We start from the raw sequence: 17181 nt of genomic DNA, 5'->3' as shown, positions 1-17181 counted from the left end.
CAAATATGAGATTCAGACAATATTCAGATTCTAAATCCAGTATTCTTTCCCCAACACTATATACCTCTATGGAATGTATTTCCAAAGCACATATTTTATGACTTCCTTTGGAAGGTCTAGTCAGTAGGCATGTACCTACTATGTACTAAGTTTCAGGGATTCAAAGAAAGACAAAAAGACATTCCTTGCTCTCTAGGATCTTACAGTCTAATAGCAAGCTTTCTGGCATTAAGTATGTTTTTGGAAAGCATCTTTTGTCTGCAATTGAGATTCCATTTATTTTGTATTCTCTTATGTCAAGTGTGGGGCATTTCACTCTGTAGTAACTCAATCAATATTTAATAATATGTCAATATATTATATTTCCAAAAATAATCATTTCTTTTTCATAATATATGTATCATTATCCCATTATAACAAAAATTAGGGTTAGAACCCATTATAGGATCGCAATCTTCATTAATAGAGACAGCATCAAAAGTGGAAAACAAACACACATCAATAAAATACTCAAGCAGATGGTCTACTTGACACTGAAACTTATGACTAATTGTGATTTATGAATCCAATAATTCTATGAGACAGATTAGACTAAAAAGACATCACATTTTATTTTATTTTTTGATTGATATTTTATTTTTCCAATTTTATGTTATGGAGCATTCATTCACTTGCATATTTATGTTACACAATTTTATTCCACCCTCCCTTCCAATCTCCCTCCCCTCAATGGAAAACAGTGAATGTTGTATATGTACATTTTTGTTTAATATGGTTACATATAAGTTGTTTTGTGTATGAAGAATTAGGACTATGGGAAAAGAAAGAAAAATAAGGGATAGGAAGAAAAAGTATATGAGAAATTTTCAAAAAAGTGAATAGTGTTCATTAAGATTCTGTGTTTTTTGATTGTTATTTTTTTCCATCTGGATGTGGATGGTGTCCATAACAAGTCTTCCAGCTAGGGTCATCCTGGCTCTCTGAATTGCTGAGAGATGCTGCATCTACATCACATCTTTTTAAATTAGTCCAGTGGCCAGGTAGTCTCTTTAGTATTTATTTGATACCTATAGTCTGTAGAGTACTTGCCACATTGTTACACAATAATCTCTATGTTACAATCACCCAACATGAAGCATTCTAATTTCTTCAACATTTTACAATTCCCTTAAGAGGAATGTTTTCTGACTTCCGTTGTTGGTTGCTAGTAAAGTTGCTTTCTGCGAGTTAAAGAGCAAACAAACTCCACCCCCCCCCCCCCAAGAAGGCAGCATGATATAGCATGATATAATAGAAAGAATATTGATCAGGTAATTAGGAGTCCTGGGTTCTTCACTTAACCTTTGGAAAGTCACTTAACTTTTCAGTTTCTTCATGTGTGAAATGAAGAGATTGGATTAGACCTTCTCAAAGTACAGCCCTAAAATTTTGGTCATGTGCATAAGTACAAATACTTCTTGAGAAAATTTGATTTGCCGAGTGGAGACAGAAGATGAATCTTCTGCTAAAAGAAGTTAGAAAGACTGTAAGAGACAAGTCTATCTATACTAATGAAAGTTGAAATTTGATTTTAGGGATTTTTAAAAATCATTTTTTTCATGTCTAATGTAAACTTATGTATTATTCTTTCTGAGAATAATGATTTTTAAATAATTTATGGTTATGCTAAAAATCTACTATTGGTTACTGAAAAAAAAGATGATATTTTAAATTTCATGAACCTTCTGAAATGTATATATCAATTCTCCCCCCACCACAGTAGTTAGGGATTAAGCAACTCTGATATAAATAAAAGGATTTCTATTAGCCTCTTTTATAAAAAAAGACCTCATGTCAAAGTATGAGTATACATATGATAACTCAGAAACTTTGCTTTTCCTTTTCTTCTTTACATGGTGTTATCCAATTCTAGATTTAGTTGTAATTCCAATTGCTTCCTTCATATTTGCTTAATTCAAATAAAGTTTGAGACTGTCCCATGCACTTTCATTTAGTACACATTTCTAATTACTTTACAACATCAATTAAAAAAAACTTTTTTTGGATATTCTTTCCATTGAGGTTCCTGGAATTTGTATGAAACCACAGAGTTATTTTTTTTTCCCTTTTGAACTGAAGACTGTTGGCTTGTGGAATTTCCTTTAACTGGAAGCATGTCTAGCTTTGTGGTTTTAGTATTTTCCCAGTTTTTATATCATCCTGCTTGTTTGTTTTTATATTTAAAACTGTAGAATTTGCAATTAATTGCTATATTTTGAAAGGGCTCATTTTCCCCTTTCTTTTTAAACAGTAGAAAGAGACAAGGATTTTTCTCACCAGCGAAGGCATTATAAAGAGTTTCGGTTTGATCTCACACAAATTCCTCATGGAGAAGCAGTGACAGCCGCTGAATTCCGGATATACAAAGACCGCAGCAACAATCGATTTGAAAATGAAACTATTAAGATTGGCATATATCAAATCATCAAGGAATATTCAAATAGGTATATGTATTTATTCATTCATTCGTTCATTTATTCATTTGTTTGTTTTTTATTTGGTTGTTTTTGGGGGATGAATAACTTCCTATTCTTGAAAACTAATTTGACACTATATCAAAACACCTTTTCAAAATATCTCATCATGCCATAAATTTGCTTATATTAAGAGTCAAATCATGTTTCTCACATCCAAAATTATGTGCAGGATAGTTAGTTCGAGCACCAATCAAAACTGTAAAGTGAGTGAAGTTTTTATATGATGTCCTCCAATTCTCCCTTTCTCAGCCTACCCTACCTCCCCTTACATCCTTTTTTTATACAAGTCACCCATCCTGTCCATGGCTAGCATGCCAGAATGTGAAACATCCCTTCTCCCCCAGTAACCTCAGATTTCTTCAATGCCAGATTTCATGAGGAAATATGTTAAACGTATTTATATTAAAGTACTAATTACTGGTAACACTTTCAAGTGTTGCCCTTCCAAGAGACCTTTATGTGAGAACATAAGAGAGGTCATTCAATTCAACTCTCATTTATAGGTAAGGAAATGGAGACCCAGTAAGATTGTGAAGCTTACCCCCAAGGAGTAATAGAAATGGAATTTAAATATATTTTCTCTAACTTCAGATGCAGTGTTCAGAGAAGGTACCTCTAAAACATTCACTCAGATTATGACCCCCGCCTCCCCAGCACAGTCTGAAGTCAAGGTTCTGAAGTGGTGGCTAGCTGCCATAATCTAACTGGATCCAACCAGCCCCTTGTGTCCTTTCTACTACAGAACGAGCCCAAGTAACTGGTTACTGTTTTCTTCATGTGCACAGACATGACATGTCTCCATGTACCCCAAACCTAAATAGGTAGGTTCCAAGGAAATGACATCAACCTAAACATCTCAGTAATAGCAGGGTATGATCAACATTCACAACAATGTGTTTGAGAAATGTTCCTATGAGCATTATAATTTTGGGGCATCAAAGGTTATTCAATAATTCTGCTAAAACAGAAGCAAATTGTCAGACCAAGATCAGCGGGGTTAATACTCAAAATAATACATTTTGCTGGTACAGTGAAAAACTGTTTGTAAAAAAAAATCTCACTTTATCCTCATAATAACCCTTTGAGGTAGGTGCTGTTATTATCCCTAGTTTAAAATGAGGAAACTTGAGGCAAACAGAGGTAACTTGACCAGGTTCACACAGTGTCTGAGGCTGAATTTGAACTCATGTTTTCCTGACTCAAAAGTTACTATTCAATTCAATGAATCTCAGTCAATGATCCTTATAGATTTTCAGTTTCACAGGAAGAGGGGCATGCCAACTAATAGAGCTTATCTTTGCTGCATGAACCCCAAGGGGATGCTGGTTTAAATACCTTTAATTTAAATTAATGTGTGTAGCTCTTTCTCTTTCCCCATTTCAAACCTATTCATATATTTGATACTTTCTGATCCTCGTTCTACCTACTACTCATTTAGAAGGAGACATATGATTTTCACCAAGGGTGTAAGATTATAATTTAGATAGCTAAATTCCATAATATCTCTCTGGTGGCAGTAGAGGTGTTTAAGGGTTAATAGTGATGGAGGGGGAAGCTAGAACTATCACCTTGTTTAGTTATTTCCTGAAGCCATTTTGAGTTTTCTTGGCAAAGATATTGGAGTAGTTTGCCATTTTCTTTTCCAATTCATTTTACAGAGGAGTAAAACCAAGGTAATCAGAATGAAGTGACTTGCTTAGGGTCTGAGGCCAAATCTAAAAGCAGGTCTTCCTGACACCAGGGTTGGCACTCTATTCACTGCACCACATAAGCCTTAACACAAAGTAAAACTTATCCAATGATGAATTCAAACAGCTTTGCAAATAGGTGATGGAAGACCTTTTTTGGTCTTTGGACCCTTTCAGGGCCCTAAAATCATGTAGCAAAGTCAACTCACATGTAGGCCATGGTTTGCATATTGTACTAATTTATTCTACTATTGACAACTTAGTACAATGACAATGATATCATCAGAGAGATAAAAGCATAATATAATTGTCCCTGTGGATTGATGAATCTTCCTCTGAGCCAGGAAAACCTGAGTTAAAGTTTCTTCCCTGATACATATTGACCCTGGGTAAGCCAATAAAACTCTCCCTTTCCCTTGTCACTGGCAACTCTTTAGAGTACAATGTGCTGATCTGCAAAAATATAAGAAGTTTCTCAATAGGAGATTCTTCTTTTCATGAAATCACAAGCTGGGATGGAAATATGTGTATGATTTTTATGAATTCATTCCAACATCATTAGTTCCTAGGAAGTGGTAGATTAAAACATCATTTTAAATGTGATGGAAAAAATCAAACAAATTGTATTTCATTACTGTTATAAGTTATGAAACTGCACACCCACAGAAGAATTTATATTTAGTTACTTCTAATATAAACTACCATAAACTACTACTACAACAGTTGCTCCTATATCTTGCCTCTGGAGAAATTTTGCGACTCGAATCATAAAAACATTTTCTACATCCCATGGAGCTATTTAGTCTATAGGAAACTGCTATACTAGTGTCTGTCCTTTGTCTCTCATTCTTTTTGTCCTCATTCAAATAACATACCTGGATCCCACTTTCACATTTCTAAATTTATATGTATTTGTCTATTTTTTTTTAGCTAGTCTGAAAGCACAATGACCAGTCACAATATTGATCCCACTGCCAATGCAGGAGCTTTAATCAGGTCCATTTTTAACCTGGTCCTTCTTTATGCAGCCAGAGGCACCCTGCCCCCATGCTGGGCTTCCAAATTTGGTGTTGGATTTTGTTTGTGTACCTGATCAATTTCAGTCATTTTCTTTCTTTTTTTTTAAAAAAAAATATTTATTTATTTATTTTCATCCATATACATATGTATATGTTTAAGTTAAAAATTTTCCTTCCACTCTCCTTTCCCACCCTCCTCCCCCGCAGTAGTGCAGTCAGGCTAGCATTATACATACATATTTTCAAGAAATATGTTTACAGATTAGTCATTTTTGGTATGAGGAATTAGGATTAAGGGAAAGAGATACATAAGAAATAATTTTAATAATTTGTTCATCAGATTCTGAAGGATTTGTTTTTCTTTTGTTTTGTTTTGTTTTGTTTTTATTCCTCTGGATAAGGATAACATTGTCCATAACTGGTCTAATACAATTGTTCAAGCTCTCTGAACAGATGAGAGGAACTGCTTCCATTAAGGTTGATCATCTGACAATGTTATTGTTAATGAGTACATTGTTCTCTTGGTTCTGCTCCCTTCTCTCAGCATCAGACGCCGAAGGTCATTACATGTTTCTCTAGAGTCTGACTATTTATGATCTCTTATAGAACAACGATATTCCATAGTATTCATGTACCATAACTTGTTTAGCCAGTTCTTAACTGATGGGCATCCCCTCAATTTCCATTTTTTTTGCCACTACAAAGAGAGCTGCTATGAATATTTTGTAATATGTAGAACTTTTCCCTTTTTTATAATATTTTTCTGATTTTAGACATATAATTGGAACTTCTGGGTAAAAGGGTATAAATAGTTTTATCATAGTTCCATATTGCCCTCAGAAAGGTAGGATACATTCACAACTCCACCAGAAATGCATCAATGTCCCAATCCTCCCACAACCTCTCCAACATCATTCATTTCCCCCTTTTTCTCATTTTGGCCAATCTGATAGGTGTGAGATGATATTTCATTGATTTCAGTAATCAATAATTATTTGGAGCAATTTTTCATATGCTTATATATAGCTTTAATCTCTTCATTTGAAAACTGTCTATTCATATCCTTTGACCATTTATCAAATTGGGGAATGATTTGTAACATTATAAATTTGATGCAATTCTCTATATATTTTAGAACTTTAAAAGAACTCCTAGTTAGAAGATTGTTTACCAGCTTTCTGATTTCCTTCTAGTTTTGGCAGCATTGATTTTATTAGTGCAAAAACTTTCTAATTTAAAATAAAAATTGTTCATTTTGCAGTTTATAATGTCCTTTAATTTATGTTTGGTCATAGATTTGTCCCCTTTCCATAGATCTGATAGATTTTTTCTTGGTCTATTAATTTATCTATGGTGTCATCCTTTATATCTAAATCCTTAACCCATTTTGACCTTATTTTGGTATAGGATGTAAGATGTAGGTCTATGCCTAATTTTTGCCGTAGTATTTTCCAGCTTTCACAAATATTTTTGTTAAATAATGAGTTTTTATACCAGTAGCTGATGTCTTTGAATTTGTCAAATAGTAGTTTGCTGTCATTTACTGTGGTTTCTTTTGAACCTATCCTCATCCACTGTTCCATTACTCTTTTTCTTAACCAGTACCAGGCATGACCAGGATTACTGTTGCTTTATACTATAGTTTTAGATCTAATAGAACAAGGCCACCTTCCTCTCTATTTTTTTCATCTTTTCTCTTGTTATTCTTTACCTTTTACTGATCCAGATGTATTTTGTTACTATTTTTCCTAGCTCAGTAAAGTAGTTATTTAGTAGTTTGATTGGTATGACACTGAATAAGTCATTTAATTTGTTTAGACTTGTCATTTTTATTATATTAGCTGGAACTAACCATGAGGAATTGACAGTTTTCCAGTTCTTTAGATCTAACTCTATTTGAGTGAGAGGTGCTTTATAATTGCATTCATACAGTTTCTGGATTTGTCTTAGGAGGTTAGATTCTCAAGTATTTAAAATTGTCTATAGTAACTTTAAATGGAATTTTTCTTTCTATCTCTTGCTGTTGGGCTTTGTTGTTCATGTGTAGACATGCTGATGATTTATGTGGGTTTATTTTATATCCTGATATTTTGCTGAATTTGTTAATTGTTTCAAGGAGTTTTTAAGATGATTTTCTTGGGTTCTTGGTATATCATCATATCATCTGCAAAGAGTGAAAGCCTTGCTTCCTCATTTCCAGTTGTGATTCCTTCAATTTTTTTTCTTCTCTCATTGCTACAGCTAGCATTTCTTATACTATATTGAATAGTAATGGTGATAATGGACATCCTTTTTTTCACCCCTGATTTTACTGGAAATTCTCCTAGTTTATTCCCAGTACATATAGTATTTCTTGATGGTTTTGGATAGATGCAATCAATTATTTTAAGGAAAATTCCATTTATTCCTAAACTTTCTAGTGTTTTGAATAGGAATTGATGTAGTATTTTACCAAAGGCTTATTCAGCATCTATTGAGATAATCAAATGATTTCTCTTTTTTTTGCTATTGATATGATCAATTATATTGAATGTTTCCTAATATTGATCCATCACTGCCTACCTAGTATAAATCCTACCTGTTCATGGTTGTAGTCTTATTGATAAAAATTTTAATTAAGATTTTTGCAACAGTGTTTATTTGGGAGATTGGTCTATAGTTGTCTTTGTTATGGTTCTTCCTGGTTTAGGTATCAGCACTATGTTGGTGTCATAAAAGGTGTTTGGCAGAACTCTTTCTTCTCCTATTTAAAATTTTTTTTATATAGAATAGGAATTAAGTGTTCCTTAAATGCTTGGCAGAATTTACTTGTAAATCCATCTGGACCTGGAGATTTTTTTCTTAAGTATTTCATTGATGGTTTCTTCAATTTCCTTTTCTGAAATAGGGTTAAGTAATGTATTTCCTCTTATGTTAATCTGGGCAGTTTGCATTTTTGTAAATATTCATCTATTTCACCCAAGTTATCCAATTTATTGGCATACAGTTCAGCAAAGTAACTCTGAATTATCTCTTTAATTTCTTCCTCATTGGTGGTTAGTTCATTTTTGATCCTGGTAATTTGGTTATCTTCTTTTTTTTTAAATCAGATTAACCAAAGTTTGTCTATTTTATTGGCTTTTTCATAAAAAACCTCAGTTTTATTTATGAGATCAATGATTTTCTTGTTTTTAATTTTATTAATGTCTCCATTGATTTTCAGAATTTCTGATTTGGTATTTAATTGGTGATCTTGAATTTGTTCTTTTTCTAGCTGTTTTTAGTTGATATCCTATTCATTGATTTCCTCTTTCTCTATTTTATTCATGTAAACATTTAGAGATATAAAGTTTCTCCCCAAAACAGCCTTGGCTCTATCCCATAAATTTTGATACGATGTTTCATTAGTATCATTTTCTTGAATATAATTATGGATAATTTCTATGACTTTCTATTTGAGCTACCCATTGTTTAAGATGAAATTATTTAATTTCCAGATAGTTTTTGGTTTATCTTTCCATGAGCCTTTATTACATGTAAAATTTATTGCATCATGTCTGAGAATTGTATATTTATTATTTCTGCCTTTCTGCATTTGATGAAAAGGTCTTTATGCCCTAGTACATGGTCAAATTTGGTATAGGTTCCATGTTCTGTCAAGAAAACGTATATTATTTTCAATCCCCATTCAGTTTTTTCCAGAGGTCCAGTCCTTTCATTTCAATGTCTTTTTGGACGTATCTGACTCTTCATGAAGCTATTTGGAGTTTGTACAGATCATTTGACAGAGGAAGCCAATAGGCTTAAGTGACTTGCTCAGGGTCACACAGCTAGTTTGTGCCTAAGACCAGTGTTGACCTCAGAAAGATGAGTCTACCTGACTTCAGATCTGGCACTCTAAGCACCGTGTCACTTAACTTCCCTACTTCAGCTCAGAACTTCTGAACTCATCAAATGCATGAATTTCTGCCTCCCCAATAGGAGGGGATTGCAGGTCTACACTACCAAGCTCTGAATCCATAAAACTGGTGCCCTTCTAACTTCCCAATATTCTTATATCTTACTCACTTTCATGTATTCTTCCATTCGGGGACAGTGATATCTTTGATATTTTTTTTAGGTTTTTTGCAAGGTAAATGGGGTTAAATGGCTTGCCCAAGGCCACAAAGCTAGGTAATTATTAAGTGTCTGAGACCGGATTTGAACCCAGGTACTCCTGACTCCAAGGCCGGTACTTTATCCACTACACCACCTAGCCGCCCCTCTCTTTGATATTTCTTAAACAAGATATTCCATCCTCAGATCTGGGCATTTCCACTGGCTGTTCCTCATTGCCTGGAATGTTCTCCCTCCTCATCAGTGCTCCTGGCTTCTCTGGTTTCCTTTGAGTACCTGAAAAAATTCTACCTTCTACAAGATACCTTACCCAGTTCTGCTTAATTAATTTGTTTGTTTATTATCTTCAATTTACCCTGTATATATCTTGTTTAGACAGATGTTTTCATTCTCCTTTTTTTCATGCTGACTGCGAGATCCATTGGATCAGGGACTATTTTCTCACCATATCTCCCTCCACCATTGTTGTTGTTGATTTTGGTATCCCCAGAGCTTAGCACAATGTTTAGCAGTATAGGTACTTAATAAGTGTTCACTGAAATTCTGATTGATCACATACATAGTAAAGGAAGTATTAGGATGTTTTTTGATCTGATTAGTGATTCCACAAATAGAAACTCTTTCCAATGTAGCTGATAACTTATAAAGAAGTGATGATCTGAGAATTGTCTAGAGGCAGAAAGAGGTAGTTTCTCATTCGTAGTCATACAGTATTATTGTTAGTCATTGATAGTGCTTGCACCCAGGTTATTCTAACTTTAGGGATAGCTTTCCATTCAGTATACCAACATTCTCTCTCATATGAGTTGCCCAATATTTAGTCAGAACAGCCCTATGCCAATTCAACTCTACTCCTTCCAGCAGGGAGTCCATCATCACTCCCAATTACATACTATTCTTTCTGAATTGATAAACATATTCTTTATACTCAGATTTCAGACTTCTTGGAATCAGGCACCATATGAGTCTCACTTTTTGCATTTGTAACCTCAGTGTCTAGCACATAGAAAATAAAAGCTTAATGTTATTCCTTCCTTCCTTCCTTCCTTCCTTCCTTCCTTCCTTCCTTCCTTCCTTCCTTCCTTCCTTTCTTTCTTTCTTTCTTTCTTTCTTTCTTTCTTTCTTTCTTTCTTTCTTTCTTTCTTCTTTCTTTCTTTCCTTCTTTCCTCCTTTCCTCCCTCCCTCCCTCCCTCCCTCCCTCCCTTCCTTCCTTCCTTTCTTCTTTCTCTCTTTCTATATAAGAACTCTTTATTTTCACTCATCTTTGTTTATTACCCACAGATTTATTATTTATATTTAAAGTTCTTTTAAAATTTTGAGTTCCAAATTCTCTCCCTTCCAACTTCATCCTTCCTTACCTTCTGAGAAGTCAAGAATGATATCAATTATACATATGAAATAACACAAAAACAGACTTTATATTAACCATATTCTTTTTTTAAAATTGAGAAAATGAAGAGTGAAAAATATATGCTTCATTTTGCTATCAGAGTTCATCACTTCTTTGTCTAGAAGTGGAAAGCATTTTTCATCATGTGTCCTTTGGAATTGTCTTGCATAATTGAATTGATAAGAGTTGAGCTACATTTCAATATGAGAGACTCAAAAAAGCATTAAAGCATTGAAATTTACCAATATTCTTGGGGGAGGAGAAAACTTTTTTTTATTCTTTGTCACTTGCCTAGGTAGGAAAGAAGATATATATATATATATTATATTTGTATAATATACATATATATATAAAATTGAAAACAAAATCAATAAAATGTTTTTAAGAAAAAAGTGAATATATTAATTTAAATTAAATAAGATTCCCAATTTAAAAGCTGGATAAACATTTTTATTTAAAGTAGGATTAGATTAAGAACATTTATACAAGTAAATATATACATATACATATATATATATTTACATTTATCTTCTATCACTATTTCCCTATCCATCTATCATCTATTAAATCTTACTCATTGATTCAACCATCATATCTTGGCAAGGCATGACTTACCTAATATATCATAAATTTTTAATCAGAAAAATACCAACAACCATCAATTATTAATATTAAGAATAGAAGAATAATATCAAGTTAATTGATAATGAATTCAAATTCAGTGGAACTATTATTTCCTTCAATATTTATCTAGTGGTTACAAAGGTTTTTAGGGTTGTTATGATTTGAAAAGAAAGAAGAAAAGCAAATCATTGACGCAATATTACTGAACCAATGCTTGTTTCTTTTCAGTGATATAATTTACACCTTCACCAAAAGTCCTTAATCCTTTGTGGACTAACAATTTCCATAGCAACTTTCACAGACTGTAACTATAACATTTTCCTTCTTAGTAATTCACAATTAATTATGAAAGGTTGGGTCAAGGGAGGGAAATGCTTTTTAAATTCTGTGGCCCATAAGGCCCCATCATTATGTTCCATTTCATGATCATTTGTAATATCTATTTTTAAGTTAGATTTTTAACAAGATATTGACTATAGTGGCATAGGAATTGAGGGAAAATGCAATCCCTCCCTTAAAAAATTCTTTTTATTCTTCTTCTCCATTTATTATTTACAAAGCAAAGTGGGCTCAAGTTAGAGATATGTGTAGCAGTTGGATATTTTAAAGCCCGTTGTTACTTGATTCATTTTTTATAGAGATATAACCCAAAAATATAACCAACATGACTAAGGCAAATTAGTTTTAGTAGAGATTCCAGAATGGGTAATTAAGAAAATAATTAACATAATTATTCACATGAATAAAAAGCAAATATTATATCAATATATGAAGAAGACTCCCTGACAAAATACTGTAGTGAACTAGGTTAAAATTATAAAGGTAATAAGTATGCTTAATTTATATTTATATATGCATAAATGTATATATGCATATATGTGCATATATGTATATATGTACACACACACACACACACACACACACACACACACACACACACATATATATAGTTGTCAATTCTATTCCATAAACTTTTAAAAGATGGTTCCTACTCCCTGATCAAGACAAAAATGTAACAACATTGGTCCTCAAGGACCTTACATTGCACAAGAGGTTACAACATAAGTGTTTATATAGCATATAGCACTGGCCCTGGAATCAGGAGGATAGGAGTTTGAATCCAATGACCTTGTGCAAGTCACTTAACCTTGGCTGCCTCACTTCCAGCACCATCTCCAGTTATCTTGATTCATTTCTGGCCTCTGGATCCAGATAGCTCTGGAGGAGAAAGTAAAGTTGGCGACTTTTGGCGATTTAGCACAGCACCCCCTCATTCAAATCCAATTCATGTACTTTTCATGACATTACCTCCCTGATGTCATGATCTTCAGGATGAAGGATAAACATTATTTGAAAGATAATGGATAAATTTTATGTATATATATATATATATATATATATATATATCTGTATATATGTATATAGTTTGTGTTATATATGTAATAAGACAGGTAGATGTAGACAAATAATAAATGAGAAATAATTTAGGGGCAAAAATTTACAAAATAAATTTGGGGTTAAATACCTGTCATTTGCTTACTTTTATAACATTAATATTAGATTTGCAAGATAGGGAAATTGGAAAATTTTTCTTTATTATCAACATTATTATCAACAAGAAAATAATTTGATTCTTAAAAACAACTTTAGGGGTGGCTAGGTGGCTCAGTGGATAAAGCACCAGCCTTGGAGTCAGGAGTACCTGGGTTCAAATCCAGTCTCAGACACTTAATAATTACCTAGCTGTGTGGCCTTGGGCAAGCCACTTAACCCCATTTGCCTTGCAAAAACCTAAAAAAAAACAACTTTAAAAAATCTAAACTTTTTATTTTATGAAAATACACAGATGAAGAATTGAAAAAAATCTATAGACCTTTTAGTTACCTTTAGAAAGCTTAAATTATGATACCAAGCTTGTATACTTGATCCTTCCTGTACCTTGAACTGTATTCAGAAATAAATCATAATGCATTTAGTCAACACTCCCTGGTAATATGCTCCATGGGACACATGTACTTAAATAAGTAGGCCACACAGTATTGAAGTGCCAAGATACCTTTTTGAAAAGTAGCTCCAAGGTAGGGAAAAAGTACTCTGCAATAATTTAAATTGAAGGATTATAAAATTGTTTTGAATTCAAGATTTTCATTTGAGAGAATTAGTTATAAACAACAAGCAAAATGCCAGAAACAAAGTATGCTCAAAGAAACATACCTGTCCTTGAATCATGAAATAGCCCCTCTATATTTCTAATATGAGACAAATTGAAGATTGATTTATGCATTTGCATTTCTTTTTATCTGAGCCTAGCTTTATAAATAATTCCTTTTCCTATTTAATTGCCTCATTTTTTCTCTTTCCCCCTTTATTAATTTCAATAGAGTTCTAGTTTATATATACATATTCAGTAGTGAATAAGGAAATTTATCCTCCCATAGTGTTAGTTGTCACTAATATAGTATATTGCTTTCTAAACCCCTTCCCTCTTACTCTATCTCCATCTTCAACACAAACCTACCAAGCTGTTGTCCAGTGTAGCCCAGGAAAACATGAAGTTTGTCAAGGTCAATTAGTTATGCATACTGATTAGGTAAAAAACATTCATTTTAGACACATATCTGAGTCAATAGATTATGCCCAGGTTGGTTCCATCTCTCCATCTGCTATTTCTCTGGAAAAGGGCAAGAAGGCCTGAGAAAGTGAGGCTAGTCAACAACAAAATTTAGATAATCAGCACATCAAAACAGGGAGCACAGTCCAAAGGCCATCTTAAGGAACTACAACATACCTAGATTCAGACATTTAACCTAACACATGATCTGAGTATCAAAAAGTTCACTGAGGATGAGGAAGTAAAATGTCAATCAAACTAAAATAAGGAAAAATAAGAAAGGTAAAAGATTCAATATAATTATTTGCTTTATGAAAAGAATCAATGGTAGATAGTGTGTTAGTCATGTCTTTTTTCAAACCCTCCTCACCCCCACTCAGATAATATGCAATCATAAACTCTGAAATCATCTTCCCTTGTAAAATGTTTGTATTTTGTGATGACTACTCTTTCATTGCCCAGAGATTTTTTTTTTCCCATTTATTTCAGGATTTAAACTTTATTTCACATGGTAGAACTTGCCAGAAGTCTGACTCCATCCATGGCTTAAATGATATTGTCGAAGTTATTCAAGACATATCCCTTCTTAATAAGCTAGATTTGTGTTGCACAGCAAATAGTCAGCCATTGCTTATTGCCTTTTAAGAAGATTAAGGTGAAGATATCTTAGTTAATAAATCAAAATTCAGGTCTTATGAGAATGGATTCACATTGAAAAAAAAAAAGACATTCATTGAATGAAAAGAGTGAATTGTTTTCAGACTACAATGTGCATCTCAGTGGTCCAGGAAATGAAGGGGAATTTCCTCCTGATCTGAAAATTATACTAAACCAAATCTTTCTTCTACAGAGACAATGATCATTTAAATCTATCCCTTTAAGTGAGAGTTTCTCCAGATGTGTGTATATCTCCGTGTCTCTTACCTGGCCCCATGAGACACCACAGGACTATTATGTTGGATTTCTTTCAGAAACTGAAGAAAACAACAATGTAGTAACACTGTTCTCAGTATATTCCAGGATCAACATGGATCAATGTATAATGAATAAAGATCAGCAGAGCAGATTTCAGAGGAGTTTTTGGTTTCTAGAGTTTTCTCTTTTATTTCTTAAAGAAACCAGAAGATGCTCTTTTCTCTACTCTTTTATACTTTCCTTTTTTTCCCCATTGAGCATACTGGTTTTCTTTTTCCCTCTAAAATTTGCTCTCTAATTTTTTTCCTAACTCAAATCACCCCTTGTTACAGTCATTTTTGAAGAAAAGAATAGAATCCCTGCCTTATTAAAAATTTCTCATTTTAAATTTTACAGGATGATTCAACAGTCTATTGGGTAATATAAGAATATGGCCTCATGGGTGAAGATGTTCTAAGGTCTGAAAATCTGGATTTAAGCAAAAATCATGCCAGGTGCAAAAGAAATAAGGATATGAGTTTATGTGCATTTTATTTAAAAAGATGAAGTTTTATTTGAATTCTAGCACCAGTACCGTATGTCTTCAGACTACTAAATGTCGCAGGCAACTGCTGAGATTTCTCTGCAAAGTTTAGCAAGGGTTCTTGAAAATCTGTGCATGCTAGTTAAAATTTTTATAGGGTGATGGAGGTTTTTAAGTCAGCCTGCACAACTTCATTAGCAACATTCACTTCTTAGATGAATTTGTTAAATGTTAATCTTTCTTGTTCACATACTGGTATGTTGAAACCTATGATTCCTTTTTCTTCTCTTCAATATTCAGCTACTGTGGCAGGTATATTAAGGAAAGCAGTAACTGGATGTCAATTGATTTCTTATGGGTTTCTTTTTTTCTGATATAACTTATTTGTTAATATAGTATCAAATATATATATATATAAATATATATATATATATATATATATGTATATAGGATCATAATAGAAAGAGCAACAGCAACCATAGACACAAATTGAGGGAAAATTATTATCTGTGAAATAAGGAAGGGAATTGTCTTTTGTGAATTTGGAAGATGACCTGTGCATTGGATTTCATTATTTGAGGCAAACAGATCAATGGATTTTGTCCCTATTTTCTCATTTGTCCTTTGATCTCACTGAAAGAAAGTTACTTAGATATAACTAGAGTAGAATAACATGGCCTTTGTTCCAGTGCAAGAAATTTAGAGGCTTCAGCAAACACCATCTTAAGTTATGCTTCCTCACTTGGGAAAACCATTCTCTGGATCCCACTCATGCCCCTACCTTCCAGTAGTGTCCAATGCTTCAATACCATAGAAATATCTTTTTGTCCTGAGAGTGCTTCATCTCACATTAGCTGAATCTCAGGTGAGCACTTTGTCTACTCAAGCTTAACCTCAGTACGGTAGTGTTCTCATCCTAGTAAGAACTTTTCTCTCTAACAAATTCCATTTTCAGGTCTCAAAATTACCTTTGGTTCTTCAACAACAGTTAGTTCTTGAGCAGCACAAAAAAACCTTATGACATTCTAGGGGAGTTTCCCATAGCTTTCTTCCTCCCTGTATTTCCTTCTTATGAATGTATATAGTGTTCGTGTTCTTTCCTTCCATAAGACTATGAGGGCTTTGAAAGCAAAAAATCATTTTTGCTTTTCTTTATGTCTCCAGCAATTAGTACCGTGCTTGTTAAATAGTAAGTGCTTAATAAGTTCTTTTTGACTTGATTTCCCTGTTTTTTTCTTTTTTATACTGCTGACCTTCTTAAATGTCTTTGCATCCTGTTTCAAGAAATAAAATTTCTGAGACTGCAACTGAGGGAAAGTATGGAATTATGTAGCACCGCAACAATACAAGTTGAAAGTGTTTTGAAAAATTTAAAACTTTACCAGGATAATTGTTTTTTTTTCCATTAATGCCATATTTACACTTGAATATTCTCTGTTACACCTATTCTGCCAGTTTATATACCTGACTTTTTGAATCTGCTCCTCTCTATATTGTGATTTTGGGGACATCTAGGTGGACTGGCCAATAGACTGTGATGGATGGAGTTAGGAAGACTCATCTTCCTGAGTTCAGTCTGGTCTCAGACATTTGCTAGGTTGGCTGACCCTGAACAAGTCACTTTACCTTATTTGCTTCTGTTTCCTCAACTGTAAAATGAATTAGAGAAGGAAATGGCAAACCACCCAAATATTTTTACCAAGAAAATTCTAAATGGGGTTACAAAGTGGTACACAAAACTGAAATGACTGAACAACATTGTGCTTTCATTGGTCTCAAGAGCACCCAGGAAGGAACTTC

General features: G+C 33.3%; 1 protein-coding gene across 4 annotated transcripts in view; it reads left to right on the top strand.

Moving 5' to 3' along the window:
• BMP5 (bone morphogenetic protein 5) overlaps positions 1-17181 on the top strand; it is a 209531-nt gene that overhangs the window by 67229 nt on the left and 125121 nt on the right. For 3 of the 4 annotated variants that reach the window (XR_012478588.1, XR_012478589.1, XM_074237240.1), the window contains exon 2: positions 2291-2483. Coding sequence is in view for 2 of the 4 variants with exons in the window: in XM_074237240.1 (XP_074093341.1) it covers positions 2291-2483 (193 nt within the window). In the remaining 2 variants the exon portion in view is untranslated. The remainder of the gene's footprint in view (positions 1-2290; positions 2484-17181) is intronic. The other variant, XM_074237241.1, reaches the window with a different exon arrangement.

Source organism: Macrotis lagotis, chromosome 5, assembly GCF_037893015.1.
Source record: "Macrotis lagotis isolate mMagLag1 chromosome 5, bilby.v1.9.chrom.fasta, whole genome shotgun sequence".
NCBI lineage: Eukaryota > Metazoa > Chordata > Mammalia > Peramelemorphia > Peramelidae > Macrotis > Macrotis lagotis.
Note: the sequence above shows the minus strand (reverse complement) of the source record. Positions and strands in the feature narration are given on the sequence as shown.